General features: G+C 40.0%; 1 protein-coding gene across 2 annotated transcripts in view; it reads right to left on the bottom strand.

Moving 5' to 3' along the window:
* The window catches only part of EIF3H (eukaryotic translation initiation factor 3 subunit H), a 99,472-nt gene extending 82,628 nt beyond the window's left edge, over positions 1 to 16,844 (bottom strand). For both annotated transcript variants that reach the window (XM_052651709.1, XM_052651710.1), the window contains exon 1: positions 16,681 to 16,844. In XM_052651709.1, coding sequence (XP_052507669.1) covers positions 16,681 to 16,812 — 132 coding nt within the window. In that variant the 5' untranslated portion in view covers positions 16,813 to 16,844. The remainder of the gene's footprint in view (positions 1 to 16,680) is intronic.
* Positions 16,845 to 25,571: the final 8,727 nt, after the last annotated feature.

Genomic DNA, 25,571 nt, shown 5'->3' with positions numbered 1-25,571 from the left:
ACTAGAGTTGAAAAAACATTTTGTAATTATTCTCCTGTACCAATGTTCATTGATGGCCCACAGTTTTAAAGTTAAATCAACTAATAACTATTGGGCAAAGGGGAAGAAGGACAATGCAACCTCAAGAAAGTCAACAGAACAGCTCTGCTCTCATCATAAAAACGAGTCATGAGAAAGTACAATGATACAACTGAACATACAAATGTATAATTTCAGTTAAATGTTAACTGATAAGGATGTTTAACTTATAACATTAAGTTTTTACTTTACCAACTCAATATATATAACTAATCAGCCAATTTCCCCACATATAGCTAACAGATAATGTTCCTAAGGTAAAAGGCTTAGATGGAACAAAATTTTCTCTCATACAAAACAAAAAAAATTTCAAAGTTCTCATAAGCTGTCTGCTTCCTAATACAGTTTAATTTTATTATATTCAGAAGCATGAACGACTGCTTAATCAGCAAGCCTTAAGGTGATTTTTAGGTGCTTCTATTACAGTTTATTTCTGCTTCCTTAACAGGATGCGATATTTGCTAAAATAGGTCCAGAAAGAAACATTAAAAAAGAGTAAATAGGATTTCCCTTAGGAAGAGGGTGGTTGAAAATAGAACTGAAAGTGACAATTTCTTTGTCACTACCTATTCTTTTTTGCCTTTTGATTTGTGAACCATGCATACCCAGCAAAATGGCTGTTTAATGAAATAGGTTTAATATATTAAAAACACTTCAATTTTCCAGCATAAAAAGTATACCACAATAACCCCAGGAGGAGGTGGTTATTCATGCTTTTTATCCTCAAGAGGTCCTTCAGAACAAAACTGAAGATGATGCATTTCTGTACAAAATGTAAAAGAGGTTTTCTTCTATCCCAAAGGAAAAGATGCTGGTCTTGTTTTAAAGTGAAAGTCGCTCAGTCGTGTCCAACTCTTGGCGACCCGTGGACTATAGCCCACCAAGCTCCTCCATCCATGGGATTCTCCAGGCAAGAATACTGGAGTGGGTTGCCATTTCCTTCTCCAGGGGATCTTCCCGACCGAGGGATCGAACTCAGGCCTCCCACATTGCAGGTAGACGCTTTTAACCTCTGCACGGTTACTCTTAAACCAAACTTGAAAGCAGTATACCTACAAGTCCTTGTTTGAAGGCTGTGAACAGAAGATAAAGAGTATCTTCAAAGTCAAGCTGTAAAGTTTTGATTTTATTTTGTGTAATCACTTTTTTCCAAAGGGCTTTTGCTACTAAGTAAGTGATCTTAACAGAATTCAAGGGAAACTCAAAGGGACAAAGATAACACCAGAAGACTGGGTAATCTGGGGATACATGTGAGTGTTATCATTATCAGACAGGAAATATTTACCAAACTGCTGAATCACACTGTAACAAGCATACTAACAGGCATATTTAATTTTAAAAAGAAAGATTAAGAAACCATAACTTTCAGTTGGCAGTGGTGCCAAGCAACAGCACTTGATACTGTGTAAGTGGGAAAGCACACTGAACTACACAAGTATTTTAGAGAGCAGTTTGGCAACATGCTTAATATGCTTAAAAACATGCACAACCTTCTTTAACTCATTAACTTCAATGATAGGTATTTATTAAATATCTATTTATTTTACAGGTATTTTATTTTATCCAATTTATTACAGCATTGGAAAAACAGAGAAATATTAAATTACAAACTCTTAATGTTGTAATAACCCTCAAGTCATGAGCTTATAAACTGACTACCTTTGTGTTTTTTATATTTCTCCAGATTTTTATGAATGTATGTTTTTGTTTTCTAAAACATCTAATGTTAGTAATTATTGCTATCCCATATATACAACAAACATCTGCTACTTATATGAAATGAAAACTAGTTGGAGACAAGGATAGAAGGTAACGGTATTGAGAAAAAAAAGTTTCATATTAATCATCAGGATACAATGAATACCTACAGCATTCAGGTACTTGAGAGAAAAATAAATCCTTAAAATTTTATGTCAAACTACAGTTAATATTCAGACTCAAAGAGTGAAAAAGCTTTATACTTTTATTAAGTTAATACTCAGCTACCACTATTTCACTGAATTCATTTTTTTTTTCTTGTATGCTTGGGCTTGGTACCAAAATCAATAAACTCCAGAATATGATGCTTGTATATACCAGTACCACTTTAGCCCTTTCAGTTTTGATGAAACAAGTAGTTTTCATCAAATAGATGGCTTTGTAAATTATACTGTACTTTGCTATCAAGTCTAATCTTTACAGGAGATAATCATTTTATAGAATGATCTTGTACAAACAGTAGTTTGCAGAGAAAAAATAAAGCTATTCTCTATTTTCCCATGTCGAGCCAAATGAAATAATATTCAAGTACCACAATTTATTTTTTTCTCTTTTATTTTCACTTTACACAGTTTAATTCATTGATTTTAATTGGAGTATCATTACTTTAAAATATTGTGATGGATTTTGTCATCCATCAACATGAATCGGCCATCAACAGGTATACATGATAAGTGAAAGTGAAGTCGCTCAGTCGTGTCTGAGTCTTTGCGACCCCGTGGATTGTAGCCTACGAGGTTCCTCCATCCATGGAATTTTCCAAGCAAGAGTACTGGAGTGGGTTGCCATTTCCTTCTCCAGGGGATCTTCCCAATCCAGGGATAGAACCTGGGTCTCCCGCATTGCAAGCAGATGCTTTTACCATCTCCAATATGATATTTTACAACAAAATTATGAACTAATTACCCAGAAAAAAGCAAATGCAACCAAGTTTTCATGTAAGTGCCAAAATCAGAAAGTTTTATCTTAAAGACTATCTAAAGTCAGCTTGGTAAGGTAAGAGAATCTGACCACAAAAAATAAGAACTGACAAACACCGTCTTCAAAGCTTAATGCTTTATAGAGGCTTTTCTTCCCAACACTGGGGCTAAAGGCCCAGAAAAGGGTTGCCAAGGCTGAAAATAGCTGGATAAACTTGTGAAATCCTGTACATTAAGATCAGAACTTCTAATCATAACAGAGTTGGTTGAAGCCAAAGGTGACAAGAGAGCAAAAGATAAGAAATCAGTAGTCTACAACAAATGCTAAAGGAACTTCTTTAGGTGGGAAACACTAGGGAAAAAAAAAAAAGACCTACAAAAACAAGCCCAAAACAATTAATAAAATCATAATAGGAATATGCTGCTGCTGCTAAGTCACTTCAGTCGTGTCCAACTATGTGTGACCCCACAGATGGCAGCCCACCAGGCTCCTCTGTCCCTGGGATTCTCCAGGCAAGAATACTGGAGTGGGTTACCATTTCCTTCTCCAATGCATGCCTGCATGTCAAGTCGCTTCAGTCATGTCCAACTCTGTGTGACCCTATGGACAGCAGCCCACCAGGCTCCTCTGTCCACCAGGCTCCTGGAATTCTCCAGGGAACAGAACTGGAGTGGGTTGCCATTTCCTTCTCCAATAACAGGAATATACATAATGATAACTACCTTAAGTGTAAATGGGTTAAATGTTCCAACCAAAAGGCACAGACTGGATGAATGGATACAAAAACAAGACTCATATACACGCTGTCTACAAGAGACCCACTTCAGGCCTAGAGACACATACAGACTGGAAGTAGGGGGATGGAAAAAGATAATTCATGCAAATGTAAATCAAAAGAACGCTGGAATAACAACACTCATGTCAGACAAAACAGACTTTAAAACAAAGACTATTACAAGAGACAAGGAAAGACGCTATATGATGATCAAAAGATCAATCCGAAAAGATAAAACAACTATAAATATTGATGCACCCAACACAGGAGCACCTCAATACAAAAGACAAATGCTAGTAAGAGCCATAAAAGGGGAAATCAACAGTAACACGGTAACCCTGGGAGATTCTAACACTCCACTTATACCAAAGGATACAACTGCACTCATCTCACACACTAGCAAAGTAATGCTCAAAATCCTCCAAGCCAGGCTTCAACAGTACATGAACTGTGAACTTTCAGATATTCAAGCTAGATTTAGAAAAGGCAGAGGAACCAGAGATCAAATTGCCAACATCTGCTGGACCTTCTAAAAAGCAAGAGTCCCAGAAAAACACCTACTTCTGCTTTACAGACTACGCCAAAGCCTTTAACTATGTGGATCACAACAAACTGGGGGAAATTCTTAAAGAGATGGGAATACCAGATCACCTGACCTGTCCCCTGAGAAATCTGTATGCAAGTAAAAAAGCAACAGTTAGAACTGGACATAGAACAACAGACTGGTTTCAAATTGGGAAAGAAGTACATCAAGGCTGTATATGGTCACCCTGCTTATTTAGCTTATATGCAGAGTACATCATGAGAAGCACTGGGCTGGATGAAGCACAAGCTGGAATCAAGACTGCTGGGAGAAATATCAATAACCTCAGTATGCAGATGACACCACCCTTATGGCAGAAAGTAAAGAACTAAAGAGCCTCTTGATGAAAGTGAAAGAGGAGAGTGAAAAAGTTGGCTTAAAGCTCAACATTCAGAAAACGAAGATCATGGCATCCGGTCCCATCACTTCATGGCAAATAGATGGGGAGACAGTGAAAACAGTGACAGACTTTATTTTTTAGGGCTCCAAAATCACTGCAGATGGTGACTGCAGCCATGAAATTAAAAGATGCTTGCTCCTTGGAAGAAAAGCTATGACCAACCTAGACAGCATATTAAAAAGCAGAGACATTACTTTGCCAACAAAGGTCTGTCTAGTCAAAGCTATGTGGTTTTTCCAGTAGTCATGTATGGATGTGAGGGTTTGGACAGTAAAGAAAGCTGAGCGCCGAAGAATTGATGTTTTTGAACTGTGGTGTTGGAGAAGACTCTTCAGAGTCCCTTGGACTGCAAGGAGATCCAACCAGTCAATCCTAAAGGTCAGTCCTGAATATTCATTGGAAGGACTGATGCTGAAGCTGAAACTTCAACAGTCTGGCCATCTGATGAGAAGAACTGACTCACTAGAAAAGACCCTGATGCTGGGAAAGACTGAAGGCGGGAGAAGGGGATGACAGAGGATGAGATGGTTGGATGGCATCATCGACTCAATGGACATGAGTTTGAGTAAGCTCCCGGAGTTAATGATGGACCGGGAAGCCAGGCATGCTGCAGTCCATGGGGTCACAAAGAGTTGGACACGACTGAGTGACTGAACTGATATTCAGATTATTCAGGAAGAAATAATAAGGAAACACAAGCTTTGAGAGACACATTAGGCCAGATACCCTTAATTGATGTTTAGAGGACATTCCATCTGAAAGCAGCAAAACACACTTTCTTGTCAAGGGCACATGGAACATTCTCCAGGACAGATCCCATCTTGGGTCACAAATCAAGCCTCACTAAATTTAAGAAAACTGAAATCATATCAGGCATCCTTTCTGACCACCCTGCTATGAGATTAGAAACCAATTACAGGGGAAAAAAGACCATAAAAAACACAAACACATGGAGGTTAAACAATATGCTACTAAATCCACTCCAGTGGATCTCCAGTATTCTTGTCTGGAGAATCCCATGGACAAAAGAGCCTGGCCAGCTATAGTCCATGGGGTCGCAAAGAGTCAGATGCAACTAAGCGACACACACACACACACACACACACACACACCCAGAGATCACTGAAGAAATCAAATAGGAAATGTGAAAAAGCCTAGAAACAAATGACCAAAAAAACACAACGAACCAAAACCTATGGGATGCAGCTAAAGCAGTTCCAAAAGGAAAGTTTATATAATAGCAATACAATTCTACCTCAAGAAACAAGAAAAGTCTCAAATAAACAATCTAACCTGACACCTAAAGCAACTAGAGAAAGAACAAATAAAACTTAAAGTTAGGAGAATGAGAGAAACCATAAAGATCAGAGCAGAAATAGATGAAATAGAAACAAAGAAGACAACAGCAAAGATCAATGAAACTAAAAGCTGGTTCTCTGAGAAGAGGACCAAAATTAATAAACCTTTAGTCAGACTCATCAAGAAAAAAAGGGAGAGGACTCAAATCAATAAAATTAGAAGTGAAAAGGAAAAAGTTACGGCTGAAATACAAAGGATCATAAGAGACTAATACATGTGAACAACCTGGAAAATATGGACAAATTCTTAGAAAGGTACAACCTTCCAAGACCGAACCAAGAAAAAATATAAAATATGAGCAGATCAATCACAAGTAATAAAACTAAAACTGTGATTAAAATCTTCCAACATACAAATATCCAGGACCAGAAGACTTCACAGGCAAAGTCTATCAAATATTTGATATTTGAAGAAGAGCTAACACCCATCCTTCTCAAACTCTTCCAAAAAACTGCAGAGGGGAGGAACATTCCCAAGCTCATTCTAGGAGGCCACCATCACCTTGATACCAAAACCAGACAAAGATATCATAAAAAAAGAAAATTACAGGCCAAATATTACTGATAAACATAGATACGAAAATTCTCAACAAAACACTAGAAAACAGAATCCAACAACACATTAAAAGGATCATATACCATAATCAAGTGGAATTTATCCCAGGGATGTGAGGATTCTTCAATATATACAAATCAATCAATGTGATTCACCATATTAACAAACTGAAGAACAAAAACCATATGTTCATTTCAGCTGATCCATAAAAAGCTTTCAACAAAATTCAACACCCATTTAATGACAATAAAAAACTCTCCACAAGATAGGCATAGAGAGAACCTACCTCAACGTAAATAAAGGCTATATATTATATTACAAACCCAGAGCAAACATCATCCTCAATGGTGAAAAACAAAGCATTCCTCTAAGATCAGGAACAAGACAAGGGGGCCACATTCACTACTATTCAACATAGTTTTGGAAATCTTAACCACAGCAATCGAAGAAGAAAGGGAAATCAAAGGAATCCAAACTGGAAAAGAAGTAAAACTGTCACTGTTTGTAGATGACATGATAGTATACACGGAAAATTCTAAAATGCTACCACAAAACTACTGTAGCTAATGAAAGAATTCAGTAAAGTTGCAGGATACAAAATTAATAAGCAGAAATCTCCTGCACTCCTATACTAACAATAAAAGATTGGAAACAGAAATTAAGTAAACAATTCCATTTATCATTGCAACAAAAAGAACAAAATACCTAGGAAAAACCTATTTAAAGAGTCAAAAGATCTCTATGCAGAAAACTATTAAGATACTTATGAAAGAAATCAAAGATGACACAGACAAAGATATACCATCTTCTTGGACTGGAAGAACCCATATTCTGAAAATGATTACACTACCCAAAGCAATCTACAGATTCAATTCAATCCCTATCAAACCACCAATGGTATTTTCCACAGAACTGGAACAAAAAAGTTTACAATTTTTATGGAAACACAAAAGACTCCAAACAGCAAAATCATCCTGAGAAAGAAATGGAGCTGGAGGGATCAGGCTCTCTATACTACAAAGCTACAGTCATCATGACAGCGTGGTACTGGCACACAAAAAAGAGAAAGATCAGTGGAGCAGGCTAGAAAGCTCAGCCATAAACCCACACACCTATGGTCACTTAATCTATAACAAAGGAGGTAAGAATAGAAGAATGAAGAAAAGACAATCTCAACAAGTGGTGGTTGGAAAACTGGACAGCTACATGTAAAAGAATGAAATTAGAACACTCCGAACACCATACACAAAAATAAACTTATAATAGATTAAAGATCTAAATGTAAAGCCAGACACTATAAAATTCTTTAAGGATAAAATAGGCAGAACACTGTTTGACATAAATCACAGTTAAGACCTTTTTTTGACCCACCTCCTAGTTATGAAAATAAAAAAAAAAAAACACACAAATGGGACCTAATTAAACTTAAAAGTTTTTGCACTTAAAAGCAAAGGAACTGCACAGAGGAAAAAAAAAAGGCAAAGGAAACCATAAACAAGACAAAAAGAAACCCCTCAAAATGGGAAAAAAACATTGCAAACAAAGGATTAATCTCCAAAATACACAAACAGCTCATGCAGCTCAATACAAAAGAAAACAAATAACCCAATCAAATGTTTAGAAGATCTGAACAGAGATTTCACCAAAGACACACAGATGGCAACAAACTCATGAAAAGGTGTTCAATATCACTAATCACTGGTGAAATGCAAATCAAAAGTATAATGAGGTATCACCTCACTCCAATCAGAATGGCCACAATCAAAAACTCTATGAACAATAAATGCCATCAAGGGTGTGGAGAAAAATGAACCTTCTTACACTGTTGGTGGCAATGTAAACTGATACAGCCACTATGGAGAACTAAAAACAGAACTATCACATAACCCAGCAATCCCACTACTAGGCATATTATACCCAGAGAAAACCATAATTTAAAACAGACATTTAAGAAGAAGACACATAAACCCCGATGTTCACTGCAGCACTATTTCCAACAACCAGGACAGATGCAACATAGCTGTCCACTGACGGATGGATAAAGATGCTATGGTAGATATATACAATGAAATATTACTCAGCCATAAAAAGGAATGGATGTGACTCAGCTGAACTGAGGTGGATGAACCTAAAGTCTGTTATACAGAATGCTTCATATTACAATATGTAAAACAAATAGCTATTGGAAAAAATTGCTGTGTAACACAGGAAGTTCAACCTGATGCTCTGTGACAACCTAGGGGGTCAGATGGCTGGGGGCTCGTAGGTGCTGGGAGAGAGGTTCAAGAGGGAGAAGACATATGTATACTTCTGGCTGATTCACAGTGTTGTATGGCAAAAACCAATACAACACTTAAAGCAATTAACCTACAATTAAAACTAATTTTTAAAAAATTATTTGAAAAAAAAATACAAGCACCCCACTGTCTATTGCAGCACTATGTACAACAGTCAGGACACAGAAGCAACCTAAACATCCATCAACAGAGGAACGGATAAAGAAGATGCGGCACACAAATGCAGTGGAATGTCGCTCAGTGACAAAAAGAAACGAAACTGGATCACTTGCCAAGAAGCAGATGAACCTAGAGACTGTCATACGAGCAGAGTCGGAGAGAAAAAAACAAATATTGTATATTAACACATATATCTGGGACCTAGAAAAGTAGTATAGATGATCTTAGTTGCAAAGCAGACACAGACATACAGATGTAGAGAAAAAACTTATTAATAACAAACGAGAAGAGGGGGTGGGATGAATTGGGAGATCAGGACTGACGTATATACACTTGTGCTTTGTGTTTAGTTCCTCAGTTATGTCCAACTCTTTACAATCCCATGGGCTACAGCCCACCAGGCCGCTCTGCACCAAGGAGTTTTCCAGCCAAGAATACTGGAGTGGCATGCCATTTCCTATTCCAGGGGATCTTCCCAACCCAGAGATCGAGGTGGGATTCTTAACCACTAGCACCACCTGAGAAGCCCATATATACACTAGAATATATAAAAGAGACAGCCAATGAGAATCCATTGTATAGCACAGGGAACTCTACTAGGGCTCCATGATGACCTAAATGGAAAAGAAATCTAAAAAAGAGGGGACACGTGTATGTATACATATGGCTGATTCTATGCAATACAGGAGAAACTGACACAGTGGTGTAAAGCAACTATACTCCAAAAAAAAAAAAAAAAAAATCCACTGCAGCACTGCTGACAACAGCCAAGACAGAGAAGCAACCTTTTAAAAAGGCAATGGATTTCACAAGCTCTCTGACCTCAAGGGCAAGAAACTACAGCCAGGATGTCTGCAGGTCATCCAAGTCTTAAAAGGCAACCTGACATGAAAAAGTCAGATGGACTTAGGTTTGCCTACATGAGGCAGGTAACTTCACTTAGGATACCTGCTAGTACTGAAAGAGGAACTCCCCAAGACGGTAGGTGCCCAATATGTTGCTGGAGATCAGTGGAGAAATAACTCCAGAAAGAGACAAGAGATGGAGCCAAAGCAAAATCAACACCCAGTTGTGGATGTGACTGGTGATAGAAGCAAGCTCCGATGCTGTAAAGAGCAATATTGCACAGGAACCTGGAATGTTAGGTCCATGAATCAAGGCAAATTGGAAGCGGTCAAACAGGAGATGACAAGAGTGAATGTTGACATTTTAGGAATCAGTGAACTAAAATGGACTGGAATGGGTGAATTTAACTCAGATGACCATTATATCTACTACTGTGGGCAAGAATCCCTTAGAAGAAATGGAGTAGCCATCACAGTCAAAAGAAGAGTCCAAAATGCAGTACTTGGATGCAACCTCAAAAATAACAGAATGCTCTCTGTTCATTTCCAAGGCAAACCATTCAATATCACAGTGATCCAAGTCTATGCCCTGACCAGTAATACTGAAGAAGCTGAAGTTGAACGGTTCTATGAAGACCTACAAGACCTTTTAGAACTAACACCCAAAAAAGATGTCCTTTTCATTATAGGGGACTGGAATGCAAAAGTAGGAAGTCAAGAAACACCTGGAGTAATGGGCAAATTTGGCCTTGGAGTACAGAATGAAGCAGGGCAAAGGTTAACTGAGTTTTGCAAAGAGAATGCACTGGTCATAGCAAACACTCTCTTCCAACAACACAAGAGAAGACTCTACACATGGACATCACCAGATGGTAGATACCAAAAACAAGATTGATTATATTCTTTGCAGCCAGAGGGAGAAGCTCTATACAGTCAGCAAAAACAAGACCAGGAGCTGACTATGGCTCAGATCATGAACTCCTTATTGCCAAATTCAGACTGAAATTGAAGAAAGTAGGGAAAACCGCTAGACCATTCAGATAGGACCTACATAAAATCCCTTACCATTATACAGTGGGAATGACAAATAGCTTCAAGGGATTAAATCTGATAGAGTGCATGAAGAACTATGGATGGAGGTTCATAACACTGTACAGGAGGCAGGGATCAAGACCACCCCCATGGAAAAGGAATGCAAAAAGGCAAAATGGTTGTCTCATGAGGCCTTACAAATAGCTGAGAAAAGAGAAGCTAAAGGCAAAGGAAAGACATACCCATTTGAATGCAGAGTTCCAAAGAATAGCAAAGAGAGGTAAGAAAGCCTTCCTCAGTGGTCAGTGAAAAGAAACAGAGGAAAACAATAGAATGCGAAAAACTAGAGATCTCTTCAAGAAAATTAGAGATACCAAGGGAACATTTCATGCAAAGATGAGAACAATAAAGGACAGAAATGGTATGGACCTAACAGAAGCAGAAGATATTAAGAGGAAGAGGCAAGAATACACAGAAGAACTGTACAAAAAAGATCTTCACAACCCAGGTAAACACGATGGTGTGATCACTCACCTAGAGCCAGACATCCTGGAATGCGAAGCCAAGTGGGCCTTAGGAAGCATCACTATGAACAAAGCTAGTGGAGGTGATGGAATTCCAGTTGAGCTATTTCAAATCGTAAAAGATGATGCTGTGAAAGTGCTGCACTCAATATGCCAGCAAATGTGGAAAACTCAGCAGTAGCCACAGGACTGGAAAAGGTCAGTTTTCATTCCAATCCCAAAGAAAAGCAATACCAAAGAAAGTTCAAACAACCATACAACTGTACTCATCTCATACACAAGCAAAGTAATGCTCAAAATTCTCCAAGCCAAGCTTCAACAGTACAGGAACCAAGAACTTTCAGATGTTCAAGCTGGATTTACAAAAGGCAGAGGAACCAGAGATGTAATTGCCAACATCCACTGGATCATCGAAAAAGCAAGAGAGTTCCAGAAAAACATTTATTTCTGCTTTATTGACTATGCCAAAGCCTTTGACTGTGTGGATCACAACAAACTGTGAGAAATTCTTAAAGAGATGGGAATACCAGACCACCTAACCTGCCTCTTGAGAAATCTGTATGCAGGTTAAGAAGCAACATGGAACAACATGGAAGAACAGACTGGTTCCAAATTGGGAAAGGAGTACGTCAAGGCTGCATATTGGTACCCTGCTTATCTAACTCAGATGCAGAGTACATCACACAAAATGCTGGGCGGGATGAAGTACAAGCTGGAATCAGGACTGCCAGGAGAAATATCAATAACCTCAGTATGCAGATGACACCACCCATATGGAGAGATACAAATGTATAGAACAGACTTTTGGATTCTGTGGGAGAGGGAGAGGGTGGGATGATTTGGGAGAATGGCATTGAAACATGTATACTATCATGTAAGAAACGAATTGCCAGTCTAGGTTCAATACAGGATACAGGATGCCTGGGGCTAGTGCACTGGGATGACCCAGAGAGATGATATGGGGAGGGTGGTGGGAGGGGGGTTCAGGATTGGGAACTCATGTACACCCGTGGCAGATTCATGTCAATTAAAAAAAACAAGAAAGAAAGAAAGTGAAGACGAACTAAAGTGCCTCTTGATGAACGTGAAAGAGGAGAGTGAAAAAGTTGGCTTAAAATTCAACATTCAGAAAACTAAAATCTTGGCATCTGGTCCAATCACTTCATGGCAAATAGATGGGGAAAGTGGAAACAATGACAGACTTTATTTTGGGGGGGGGGGGCCTCCAAAATGGTGACTGCAGCCATGAAATTAAAAGACGCTTGGAAGAAAAGCTATGACCAACCTAGACAGCATATTAACAAGCAGAGACGTTACTTTGCCAACAAAGGTTAGTCTAGTAAAAAGCTATGGTTTTTCCAGTAGTCATGTATGGATGCAAGCACTGAATTATAAAGAAAGCTGAGCGCTCAAGAATTGATGCTTTTGAACAATAGTGTTGGAGAAGACTCTTGAGAGTCCCTTTGACTACAAGGAGATCCAACCAGTACATAAAGGAAATCAGTTCTGAATATTCATTACAAGGACTGATGCTGAAGCTGAAACTCCAATACTTTGGCCACCTGATGTGAAGAACTGACTCACAGGAAAAGACCCTGATGGTGGGAAAGACTGAAGGCAGGAGGAGAAGGGGACAACAGAGGTTAAGATGGTTGGATGGCATCACCAACTCAATGGACATGGATTTGGGTGGACTCTGGGAGTTGGTGATGGACAGGGAATCCTGACGTGCTCCATGTAGTCCATGGGGTCGCAAAGAGTCGGACACGACTAATCTGAACTAGTACTCTTCCTGACTCTCCTTAATATACGTAGACCATTCATTAACAGCATATGATCACATGCCAAGATGAGTAACACAAGCTGTCACCATAAAAATAAAAAGTTCAGAGAAAAGAAGAGATTGATGTGGCCCAGAGCAGCACTGCTCAAACATTAAAATGTTATAAATCACCTGAAACAACAGATCAAGAGAAATTCTGAGATACTGTGTTTCTGTCTTTCTAACAAGCTACCAGGCAAGGCCAACTCTGCTTGTCTTGCTGGTCCTTGGACCAGACCTGGAGCATAAAAAGTATAATATACATAAGAAAAGTTAAGAGTCAGACTGGTTTAGGGGGATCAAAGAGGGTTTTTACGTGAAAAGTCCAATAGGAAGAATTAGCTTGATCTTACCTAGGAATTAGGAGATCACCTGACTACAATGACAATTCACACATCCATTCTATAAGGATATACTAAGTACCGACTGCAGAACATACAATAAAAAACTGGCTGTCAAGTCTACTGGAATGGACAGTTAACATTACTGAGAGATACCATTTCACACAAGGAAAGCAAGTCGTCTCACTGTCCATTAACATGTAGAAGAGGAAAATTATGTTCTACTCATGCAATGAAATGCTAAGTAGTAATGATAATGAATGAATTAGAGCTCCTCACTCTAGAACAGAATAATCTCAAGATCATGGTGTGAGATACATATATATATGATTCAAGACACAGGTGAACATGCACTATGATTTAACACTTCATACTTTTTATTAAAATAAACACGCCAAAGTAAACAAATCGTTTGGGAATACTCTGTGTGGTACAGCTATAAAGAAAACCAAGAAATTACTTAAACAAAGCTCACAAGAGTGATTACAGGTACAAAAAAGGGATGGGAGAAAAGGATGAAATGGAAAGGACTTCAAAGAGACTAAAAATTCTATTTCTCAAGTTAAAAGGCAGGTAAATGGATACTGATTCTGTGATTACTTAAATTATGTATTAAAGACATTATTTTACAAGTATATCCTGTTGTTTTACAGTTCTTTGCTAATGTTATCAATCATCTTTTAAAAAACTAAATCAAGAAACTGGTGATGGCAGATTCTAGTAGCACTGAGTTGAAGAAAGAATGGAAGACCACAAATACAGATGACTTGTTTAACCACTGACATCAAAGGAAAGAAGTGGGGACTAAGAACAAACACAAATGAAAGTCGTTCAGTCGTGTCCAACTCTTTGCAAACTGATGGACTATGGAATTCTCCAAGCCAGAATACTGGAGTGGGCATACTTTCCCTTCTCCAGGCAATCTCCCCAACCCAGGGATCGAACCCAGGTCTTCTACATTGCAGGAAGATTCTTTACCCGCTAAGCCACAACGGAAGCCCAAAAATACTGGAGTGGGTAGCCTATCTGTTCTCCAGCAGATCTTCTCAACCCAGGAATTGAACCAGGGTCTCCTGAATTGCAGGTGGATTCTTTATCAACTGACCTATCAGGGAAGCCCAAGAATGAACACCAAGTGCTAAGTAAAAAGAGACAGGGTTGGACATTTTAATATGGAAAAGTCTGACAATCACCATGTGTTAAGAGAAAGGTAAAATTAAAGATTGGTGAAACAAAACTAAAGGTTCGAAAAGAAAGGCTCAAGAAGAAAAGGAAATCTGGCCCTGGCTATCACCAAGGTGCCAGAAACAAATGTGATTAAACATCAGACTAAGCAAATTAGTTCTGTGTGGCTGGAATGAGCCATTCCTACAAAGCATGGAAACAGTGGCAAGTTAACCTGAATACAAATGCCAAGGACATCTTGGTCAGCCTTGAATTCATTGCAAAGGCACTAAAAACATTTCAAGAGGGAAGTTAACCATGTCTGAACTTTCACATTAAAGTGCATGTTTTAACAAAAGTATGAAGGATGGACTGAAGCAGGCTAAGAGAACAATTCAAGATGCTATGAAAATAATCTACAGAAAAAGGTATCAGAACGTGAAACGGAAGTACTACAAAAAGAAACTAAAATACTTCATTCATCAATTTATCCTATCTCAATTAACTGATTCAGTTTTGGAACGTAACAGATGAAAAGTCATAATACCTGTCTGCCCTCAGTAGCTTGCATTCTACTGGGAGAGAAAAACAAGAAAACAAACCAGACAAGTGCAAGTAGTGGAAAATGCTATGAAGGAAATAACGGTGATGTAAGGGAGAGTAACCGGAATGAAGCTATGTTTTACACGGCAGTTAGGCAAGGCCTCTCTTGAGATGCTGACACTTAAGCCAATACCTTAAAGGCTCAAAAAAAGCCACGGAGTAGGGAGATATATTTAAGACAGTATTTCAGGCTGAGAAAATAAAACACTGAAAGCTGTGACTGAGGCCTAGAAGAAAGTATGAGGTGAGTCTGAAGAAAGAGACAATAGTAGCAGGGCCTTGAAGACTGAGTAAGAATTCTACATTTTATTTTAAGTGAATGTGGTCGGTGGAATCTAGAAGAAAAGCAAAGGAAATCTGATGTATTTTGGACGTAGAACCAACAGAATTTGCTCAGAGACTGGACGCCAAGGGTAAAATAAGAACAAGCATACATTAATGCTCAGGTTTTGACTTTTCAAACAGGTAGATAGCAGTTCTATTTACTAAGATAGGAAAGAGTGAGGTAAGATCGATGCATGGGAGAGAAGCAGGGCAAGGGTCAAAAATTTTATTTTGGACACATTAAGTTTGAAGTTCCTATGAGATATCCTAACAGTGACAAGCAAGATGCATAAGAGTGGCATTCAAGAACGACGTTTGACAAGAAACATAAACCTACGAGTTATCAGAATACAAATAATATTTAAAGTCTTGAAAAGACGGCCTTAAAGAAAGTCTACTACTATAACTTTTGCAAATGTAACAACAGCAGCTAAAAGTACATGTTAACACCTCTTACCATTTAACATACCAAGCACAAAGAGATTAACAATATGCCCGACGTCATTCAGCTCATTTTAGCGCTGGCTTTCAAGCCAAGCCGTCTGACAGCAGAGTTGCGCTTTCATCTGCTTTGTCAAGCAGAGACCAGGTGGAAGGACGCCTAAACCCAAATCCCAAGGCACTCCAATATTCACAGAGAGGGAAAGAAGTCAACATAAGGTATTTATTCCAATAACGCGGTTTCACGTAACCGCTGAACCACAGGCTCAAAAGTGGCTACAAACTAATCTCCACTTGGAAAGTTACAGATGTCAGATCCCAACAGGGAAACAAAGTTTACTCTCCCCTTCCAAAATCCCTATATCCTTCTCGACACCTCCGTCACATACTTGCCTCCCGCAATAGTCATTCTCCAAAAACCCTGTCCCAAGCATCTCAAAACAAGCCCCCAAGAATCTGTCACACACACACAGCCGAGCCCAGGTCCACTTTCTGAGTCCTCAATTCCCTGATGACACGGCAGAGAAGGTAGCCGCGTCTTCCGAACATAAAATGAAGATAAAGAAAGAAGGTTTTACGGGAAAACCTTGGCCCAGCTTCAGCAAGCCCAGAGGGGAGACTGCCGGAAAGCACGCCTGGCAAGACCGGGCTGGAAACTGAGCTCCCCACGTGGGCTGGGAGAAAAGGAACCCCACTCACCAAGCCATCTATCTGCACTTGCTTCACGGCTGAATCTCCGGATCCTCCTTTGCCTTTGCCTTTGCCTGCAGCGCCGGTGGTAGAGCTGGAAGAGGTGGCGGAGGAGCCGGTGCCTTCCTTGCGGGACGCCATCTTTCCAGCCGGACAGGGAAAGAGAAACGTGAGTTGCCGGAAGCGGAAGTAAAGTTTCACTTGACGTCAGGCGCAGTCTGGCGTTCGAGGGGCGGAGCTGTTAGGAAAGGCCGGCGGGGGAGGCCCCGCCTCCCTTCTCTTTTCCAGCCTTTCTTCTGCATTGAAACGCCTTGCGCATGTGCATTGTGCCTTGCGGGGCTTCTTTCCTATAGAAAGCTTTAAGAAAGGCAAAAAGGAATTTTTGAAAGTGTTTTTCCCTTAGTGTTTAATCGATATGCATTAGGTAGTGAATCATAATTGCTTTATAGCTAGCATTTATGTAGCGCGTCATTCGTATAAAATGCTTTCACTTCTAATTTTTTTAATTAATCGGTAGTCCCAGTGTGACAAACTATGAAGAGCTGTACTTACTTCAATAGCATATTTGGCAATTGAGACATGATTTGTCACACACCATTCTGTTCATTAATGGCGAGCTTATATTGAAGGGCTTTTTTTTAATTTCTTTCCAATTTTTGTCCTTGGCAATATCTAAGATTTTCTAGTCATGTATGTTAATCACACTACATGTGAAACTGATTAGTGTCATTTCAGGGGGGCTCTGAAGAGCTCCAGTGCTATAGTCCTTTATGTCTCAGTGCACAGAAGAATTCAACAGGAGCAAAGTGGTAGATAAAAAGTGACTCATTAGAATAGAACACTTGTGAGACCTACAAGCAGGTGGGCAAGAAATGCCATGCCCCAAGAACTAGTTGGCTACAGCTTTATAATCAAAGGAAAAGGGGGAAAGAGGAGAAGACCTCCTTTGTCTTTCTTGAGTAGACAGCATGTTTTCATCATTAGCTCCTCCAGACTGAGCAGGGGAGTTTTCTTGTCCCTGTGTGGTCAAGCTAGGTCCACAAATTACTGTTTTTTACGCATGCAGAGAGCATTTCGGAGGGATCACTGGGCAGGATGTGGGTCTCTTGCCACCATTGTTTTATTGTTTGTTGGTGTGTCCCTTGCTTCTCTTGCATGGTTTTGTTGCTAAGCAACCCTGCTTGGTTTTGTGGTGAGGCAAACCTGCTTTCTCAAGTAATCATTAACTTACAGGGGTCTCCCATATTTTTCTACTTATAGAAAATCCCTTGTGGGATTAACTATTTAGTCACCTATTTTATCCTGTCATTCTGTCCCTGTCACTGGGTTCTTGTAATCTAACCCTAACTCGAAATGGCCTAGAAGTGATAGGGACAGAATGCGTGCGTGTGTTCTAAATTGCTTTAGTCCTATTGAACTCTTTGCAACCCTGTGGGCTGTAGCCCCCAGGCTCCTCTGTCCATGAGATTCTCCAGGTAGCAATACTGGAGTGGGTTGCCATGCCCTCCTCCAGGGTATCTTCCTAACCCAGGGATCCAACCCACATCTCTTATATCTCCTGCATTGGCAGGTGGGTTCTTTATAGCTAGCGCCACGTGGGAAGCTCAGGGACAGAATGTGAAAGTGAAAGTCGCTCAGACATGTCCAGCTCTTTGTGAACCCATGGAGTAGATAGTTCATGGAATTCTCCAGACCAGGATACTGGAGTAGGTAGCCTTTCCCTTCTCCAGGGGATCTCCCCAACCCAGGGATCGAACCCAGGTCTTCCACACTGCAGGGGGATTCTCTACCAGTTAAGTCACCAGGGAAGCCCAAGAATACTAGAGTGGGTAAACTATCCCTTCTTCAGCGGATCTTCCGAACCCAGGAATTGAACAGGGGTCTCCTACATCTCACGTGGATTCTTTACCAGCTGACCTACCCGGGAAGCCCAATAAGATGATCAAATAGTTAGCTTAGAAACCCCATTAGGGAATTGTAGATAGAGAGGGAACTTTAGGGGGATTTGGGAGACCACAGTAAGACTAATGATTGCTCAAGAAAATAATGGGAAACTTCTGAAACAATGTGGGCGTACTTGAATCATAAAGCAAAGCAAGTCACTTAGCATCAAAGTCAGATTGGCTTGCTTAACGATAAAAACAAGCTAACCTGCTGGCAACGAAGCCATGCAACAAAAACAGGAGACATGCCCCAAAACAATAAAACATGGTGCCATGAGACCTGCATCCTGCCCTGTAAGCTAAGGGAATTAATAACCCCCAAAACATGCTCTTTGGCCCCTAAGACATGTTCTTTGTGCCATTTCGCCCAAATAATAAAACAATTGTAGAAAATAACTACACTCTGCCCAGTGCTATCCAGTTAATGACTTCCAAAACAGGATCTGCACACACACACACACACAATCATTTATGGGAAGATGACTTCTCAAAATGAAAGTCACCATTGTACTGAAACCTGAAAATATGTTTCCAAAGTGCTATGACAGTCCTGGCTTGACCGTATGGGGAAGGACAAATAAACTTCCCTGCCCTACCGGGGGAGGAACTGATATCGAAACGTGAAGCCTACTCAAGAAAAACAAAGATATTCTCCTCCTCTTTCTTCCTCTGATTATAAAAATGTAACCCAGTGAGCAGTCAGGGCAGTGCAACATTTGCCTGTATGCTTGTGAACCTTACAAGCATCCTATTCAAATAAATCACCTCTTATCTATCACATTGCTTCTTGATAAATTCCTTTCTGCGTTGAGACATAAAGGACTGTGAGACTGGAGCTCTTCTGGAGCCCTGACGCCTAACGGTTTCAGAAGGAATGACATGTCCTTCACTTGAATGCCTAATTTTAATTAAATTTTTAAATTTAAGAACAGGAGCGTGTTCAGCCCTTGTACATCTTCATTCCCTTATCTTTACTCTGTATCTCAATTCTCCTCCTGCAATGCCGATGATTCCTGAATTTATATTTACCCAGACCTCTCCACTGAACTCCACAACGGCATGTCTGTCTGTTCAACCTCTTCACTTAAATGTCCCACAAGCAACTGCTTCAACTTAACCTTTCAAAAATTGAGCTCCAAATACCTCCCCCTCTTGAAAAAAATGTTTTTCCTCAATCTTCCCCAGTCATTAGATGGCAGTTCTTTTCTTAAGAACAAAGCTTTTGGGGCATCGTTGACTCCTCTGTATCCTTCACACTCAACCGGTGATTCATTGGAAGCTTCTGTAAACTCCATGTCAAAAATATATTCAAGGGCTTCCTGGGTGGTCCAGTGGTTAAGAGTCCACCTTGCAATGCAAGGGACGCTGGCTCCATCCCTGATCCGGGAAGACCCCACATGCTGCAGGACAACCAAGCCTGTGTGCCACAACTATTGACCCTGTGCTCTGGAGCCCGGGAGCTGCAACTACTGAAGCCCAGGTGCCCAAGAGCCCATGCTCCGTGATAAGGGAACCCACCGCAATGAGAAGCCCTCAAAGGGCAACTGGAGAGCAGCCTCTGCTCGCTGCAACTATAGAAAGCCCAGGCAGTAGTGAAGACTCAGCACAACCAAAAATTAATAAACAAATTATTTTTTAAATGAAATAGTAGTCTTAAGCCTAAACATATCAATAATTAGATTAATATAAATGTTCTATATTAAAATACAACTATTGGAACAATTTCAGGCTGGTTTTAGAAAAGGCAGAGGAACCAGAGATCAAATTGCCAACATTCACTGGATCATCGATAAAACAAGAGAGTTCAAAAAAAACATCTATTTTTGCTTTATTGACTATGCCAAAGCCTTTGATTGTGTGGATCACAATAAACTGTGGAAAATTCTGAGAGAGATGAGAATACCAGACCACCTGACCTGCCTCTTGAGAAACCTGTATGCAGGTCAGGAAGCAACAGTTAGAACTGGACATGGAACAACAGACTGGTTCCAAATAGGAAAAGGAAAACGTCAAGGCTGTATATTGTCACCCTGCTTATTTAACTTATATGCAGAGTACATCAAGAGAAATGCTGGGCTGGATGAAGCACAAGCTGGAATCAAGATTGCCAAGAGAAATATCAATAGCCTCGGTATGCAGATGACACCACCCTTATGGCAGAAAGTGAAGAAGAACTTAAAAGCTTCTTGATGAAAGTGAAAGAGGAGAGTGTAAAAGTTGGCTTAAAGCTCAACATTCAGAAAACTAAGATCATAGCATCCAGTCCCATCAGTTCAGTTCAGTTCAGTTCAGTTGCTGAGTCGTCTCCGACTCTTTGCGACCCCATGAATCACAGCACGCCAGGCCTCCCTGTCCATCACCAACTCCTGGAGTTCACTCAAACTTGTATCCATCGAGTCAGTGATGCCATCCAGCCATCTCATCCTCTGTCGTCCCCTTCTCCTCCTGCCCTCAATCCCTCCCAGCATCAGAGTCTTTTCCAATGAGTCAACTCTTTGCATCAGGTGGCCAGAGTATTAGAGTTTCAGCTTCAGCATCAGTCTTTCCAATGAACACCCAGGACTGATCTCCTTTAGGATGGACTGGTTGGATCTCCTTGCAGTCCAAGGGGCTCTCAAGAGTCTTCTCCAACACCACAGTTCAAAAGCATCAATTCTTCGGTGCTCAGCTTTCTTCACAAGTCCAACTCTCACATCCATAATGACCACTGGAAAAACCATAGCCTTGACTAGATGGACCTTTGTTGGCAAAGTAATATCTCTGCTTTGGCAAATAGATAGGGAAACACTGGCTGACTTTATTTTCTTGGGCTTCAAAATCACTGCAGATGGTGATTACAGCCATGAAATTAAAAGGTGCCTACTCCTTAGAAGGAAAGTAATGACCAACCTAGACAGCATATTAAAAAGCAGAGACATTACTTTGTCCACAAAGATCCGTCTAGTCAATGCTATGGTTTTTCCAGTGGTCATGTATGGATGTGAGAGCTGGACTATAAAGAAAGCTGAGAGCCGAAGAATTGATGCTTTTGAACTGTGGTGTTGGGGAAGACTCTTGAGAGTCCCTTGGATTGCAAGGAGATCCAACCAGTCCATCCTAAAGGAAATCAGTCCTTGGTGTTCATTGGAAGGACTGATGTTGAAGCTGAAACACCCATACTTTGGCCACCTGATGCAAAGAGCTGACTTATTTGAACAGAAAGACCCTGATGTTGGCAAAAGATTGAAGGCAGGAGGAGAAGGGAACAACAGAGGATGAGATTGTTAGATGGCATTACAAACTCAATGGACATGAGTTTGGGTAAACTCCAGGAGTTGGTGATGGACAGGGAGGCCTGGCGTGCTGCAGTTCATGGGGTCGCAAAGAGTCGGACTCAGCTGAGCAATTAAACTGAACGGAATTGGAAGAATGGATAAAAACACTGGTAGAATGGGACTTCCCTGGTGGCACGGTGGATGGAGTCCACCTACCAGTGCAGGAGCTACGGGTTCAATCCCTGGTCCTGGTAGATACCATATGCCTCAGGACAACTAAGCCCGTGCACCACAACTGCTGAAGCCAGCGGGCCCTAGAGCTCATGCTCCCCAACAAAAGAAGCTACTGCAATGAGAAGCCCATGCACCACAACGAAGAGTAGCCTCCGATCGCCACAACTAGAGAAAGCCCTCACAAAGCAATAAAGACCCAGAGCAGCCAAATATAAATAAGAAAAATTGCTTTTAAAAAACTGGTAGAATGGATAAAAACAACCTAATAGGCTGTCTAAAAGAAACTCATATAATGATATAAGCACATTGACAGTAAAATGATGGAAAAATATATCAGTCATCAAAAGAAAGCAGAACTGACTGTATTAATATCCAATAAAGAGAATTCTGAGCTAAGATAATCAGCAAAGATGGAGGAAAGTATATAATGATAAAATGGTCAATCACCAAAAACATAGCAATTCTAAATGTGTATGTTCTAGCAACAAAGCTGAACTTACTGTGTTGAGAAAAAACTCATAGAGCTCAAACAATAGATACATTCACAGTCATAGTTAGAGATGTCAACTCTCCTTTCTTAACAATTGATAGAACAACTACAGAGGAAATCAGCAAGGATATAAAGGAATTCAGCAACATCATCAATCAAAGGATCCAATCAACATTTATAAAACATTCCACTCAACAGCAACAGAATACACATTCTTGTCAGAACCCCATGGAACACAGAAATCATATCCTGAGTGAGGAACCAACCTCAACAAATTCAAAGAAATTAAAATTATTCAAAAAATCATTCAGAGCATGTTCATCAAGCAGAATGGATTCAAACTAGAAGTCAAAATACAAAGGTAACTGAAAATTTTCCAAATACTTGAAAAAATATACAAAATGCTTCTTTTAAAATTTATTTTTAATTGAAGGATAACTGCTTTATAATATTGCATACAACATGCTTTTAATAACCCATGGATCAAAGAGGAAGTCTTAAGGGAACTTTTAAAACACACTGAATTTATTCAGAGGAAACTGAATGAATATGAAAATATTAATGTAAAATGTCAAAATTCATGGCACACAGTTACAACAGTACTGAGAGGAAAGTTTATAACTAAATGTATACATTATAAAAGATCATACATCTCAAATCAATAACCTAATCTTCCTCTTCAAGATCCTAAAACAAGCCTGCAACATGCAGAAGAAATTGAACAACCCTAAACATATTTGATCATCCAAAGAAGATTGCTCACAGCCATTCAGTTGTACTTTAGCAGCCCTCCAAAAGGCAGTTTTGATGTTGTGGTTATTAACTTCACTATAGATATTCATATACTGGAAAAGACAAATTTACCCTATATTCCCAACAGTATGTTCTTCGTTCTCGCTATCCAAGAAACTAAAATTTTCAATAAAGTTCTATATTTGCTGGAAATATTTCAGATTTAGTCAGAGGTACAGAGAGAGGATGGCAAGGACCTTCCAAAGCAAGCTGTGGGCCCTGTCCACGGTTGATTACCACATGGGGACAGGAAGCAAAGGAGAGCCTGCCATACCTGAGTGAAAAAATGAAAAAATAAACAGTCTGACTGGATCTGCTTTTGTGGCATGGTAACTCAACCCACTCAGAAAACACAGCCCAGTGAATGTCAGACTGTGACCAGTCCATGCCTTAGACCCAGCATTAGAGCTGTTTCTAATACTCACAGTATTAGAGCTGTTTCCTCTCAGTTGGCTAAGACTCACCTAAATACCCTTCAATGCAATAAAATAGACACCAAAGATGAGCCAAAGAATTTCTTAAAATGTCACTTTATTCCTACTCAGTATTAGGATGAGCCAAGGGTTTTTTTTTGTTGTTGTTGTTTTTTTTTGAATGTCAATTTATTCCTGTTAAGTTGTTGGCTTTTTCCAGCCCTCTACGGAAGGCAAGGTTCCTTTGGACATCTTGCCAGTCTGAGTTGAGCAACGGCTTTTAGGCAACCTCATTGCCTAACTTAGCATCAGTTCCAGCCTCAGTATGAAGGAAGAGGGTAGAAAGTCCTCTGACCTTTCTATTTACTGTCCGTCTGGGAAGTAACTATATGCTCATGACATACAAGTGAAGGATGGTTCTTCTTTGGTAACCATTAGGAACAAAGAAACCACCATTTTTAATAAAAATTTCAGTGGAAGGCTGTAAGGGTGTATGCTTTTATCTCATCTGTGTAGATTATTTTCTAGGAAAGGAACAGAAAAAAATCTCCTTTTTTCCTTGAAAAGGAGATACTGTTACGGGATGGCTACAAGTTCTCCCCAAACATCAGATTAGTCACTCCACTGTTCAGTTCAGTTCAGTTGCTCAGTCGTGTCCGACTCTTTGCAGCCCCATGATCCGCAGCACACCAGGCCTCCCTGTCCATCACCAACTCCCGGAGTCCACCCAAACCCATGTCCATTGAGTTGGTGATGCCATCTAACCATCTCATCCTCTGTCGTCCCTTTCTCCTCCTGCCCTCAATCTTTCCCAACATCAGGGTCTTTCAAATGAGTCAACTCTTCTCATGAGGTGGCCAAAGTACTGGAGTTTAGCATCATTCCTTCCAAAGAAATCCCAGGGCTGATCTCCTTCAGAATGGACTGGTTGGATCTCCTTGCAGTCCAAGGGACTCTCAAGAGTCTTCTCCAACACCACAGTTCAAAAATATCAATTCTTCGGCACCCAATTTTCTTTATAGTCCAACTCTCACACCCATACATGACTATTGGAAAAACCAAAGCCTCTAGATGGACCTTTGTTGACAGCGTAATGTCTCTGCTTTTTAACCCTAACTCCAATTGTTAGGGTGTCATCAGTAAGAGGGTATAGAGAGAAATAGGAAGTCTACTTTAACACTACTCAGTTATAAGGAAGGGATCGGAAACACGCTACTCTGAAAATGAGAGGGAAGGGCAAGAGTTGGCTCATCTCCTCCCCTCTGAAAGAACATGTAGTGCCATCACAATGAACAAAGCCCGGGGAACAAAAATCAGACATAAGCAAAGCCAGAAGAAACAACATACAAAGGAGGCAAAACTGAAGTTGTGAATTAAATTCACATACGCTTAAGAAGTTCACAAATATTTTCTTGATCAAAGAAAATCATTTGGCTTAAAATGCTAAACACTTTGCTTAATATTTAACTGGAATGGAAAAGATGCCTTTGGGAGATACTTGAAAGCAGCCAGTAGCAACACTTACTTCTGCATTCCAGCCTCTTCATGATGGTATCTGGGATAAAACAAGAACATATACAGAGCATCCAAAATGTCTTTAAGGTAAAACATTATACAGGTCATATTATTTTTCCTTTAAAAATAGATTTTGTTGTCTAGATTTAACAAACAGTCCATCGGTTAGGATAGCTCATCGATTTGGGCTATGAGCAACCAAAAATAAATAAGTAAACAAAAAACAGTTAATTTTAAACAAGAAGGACATATGTATACC

Source organism: Budorcas taxicolor, chromosome 14, assembly GCF_023091745.1.
Source record: "Budorcas taxicolor isolate Tak-1 chromosome 14, Takin1.1, whole genome shotgun sequence".
Lineage (NCBI taxonomy): Eukaryota > Metazoa > Chordata > Mammalia > Artiodactyla > Bovidae > Budorcas > Budorcas taxicolor.
Note: the sequence above shows the minus strand (reverse complement) of the source record. Positions and strands in the feature narration are given on the sequence as shown.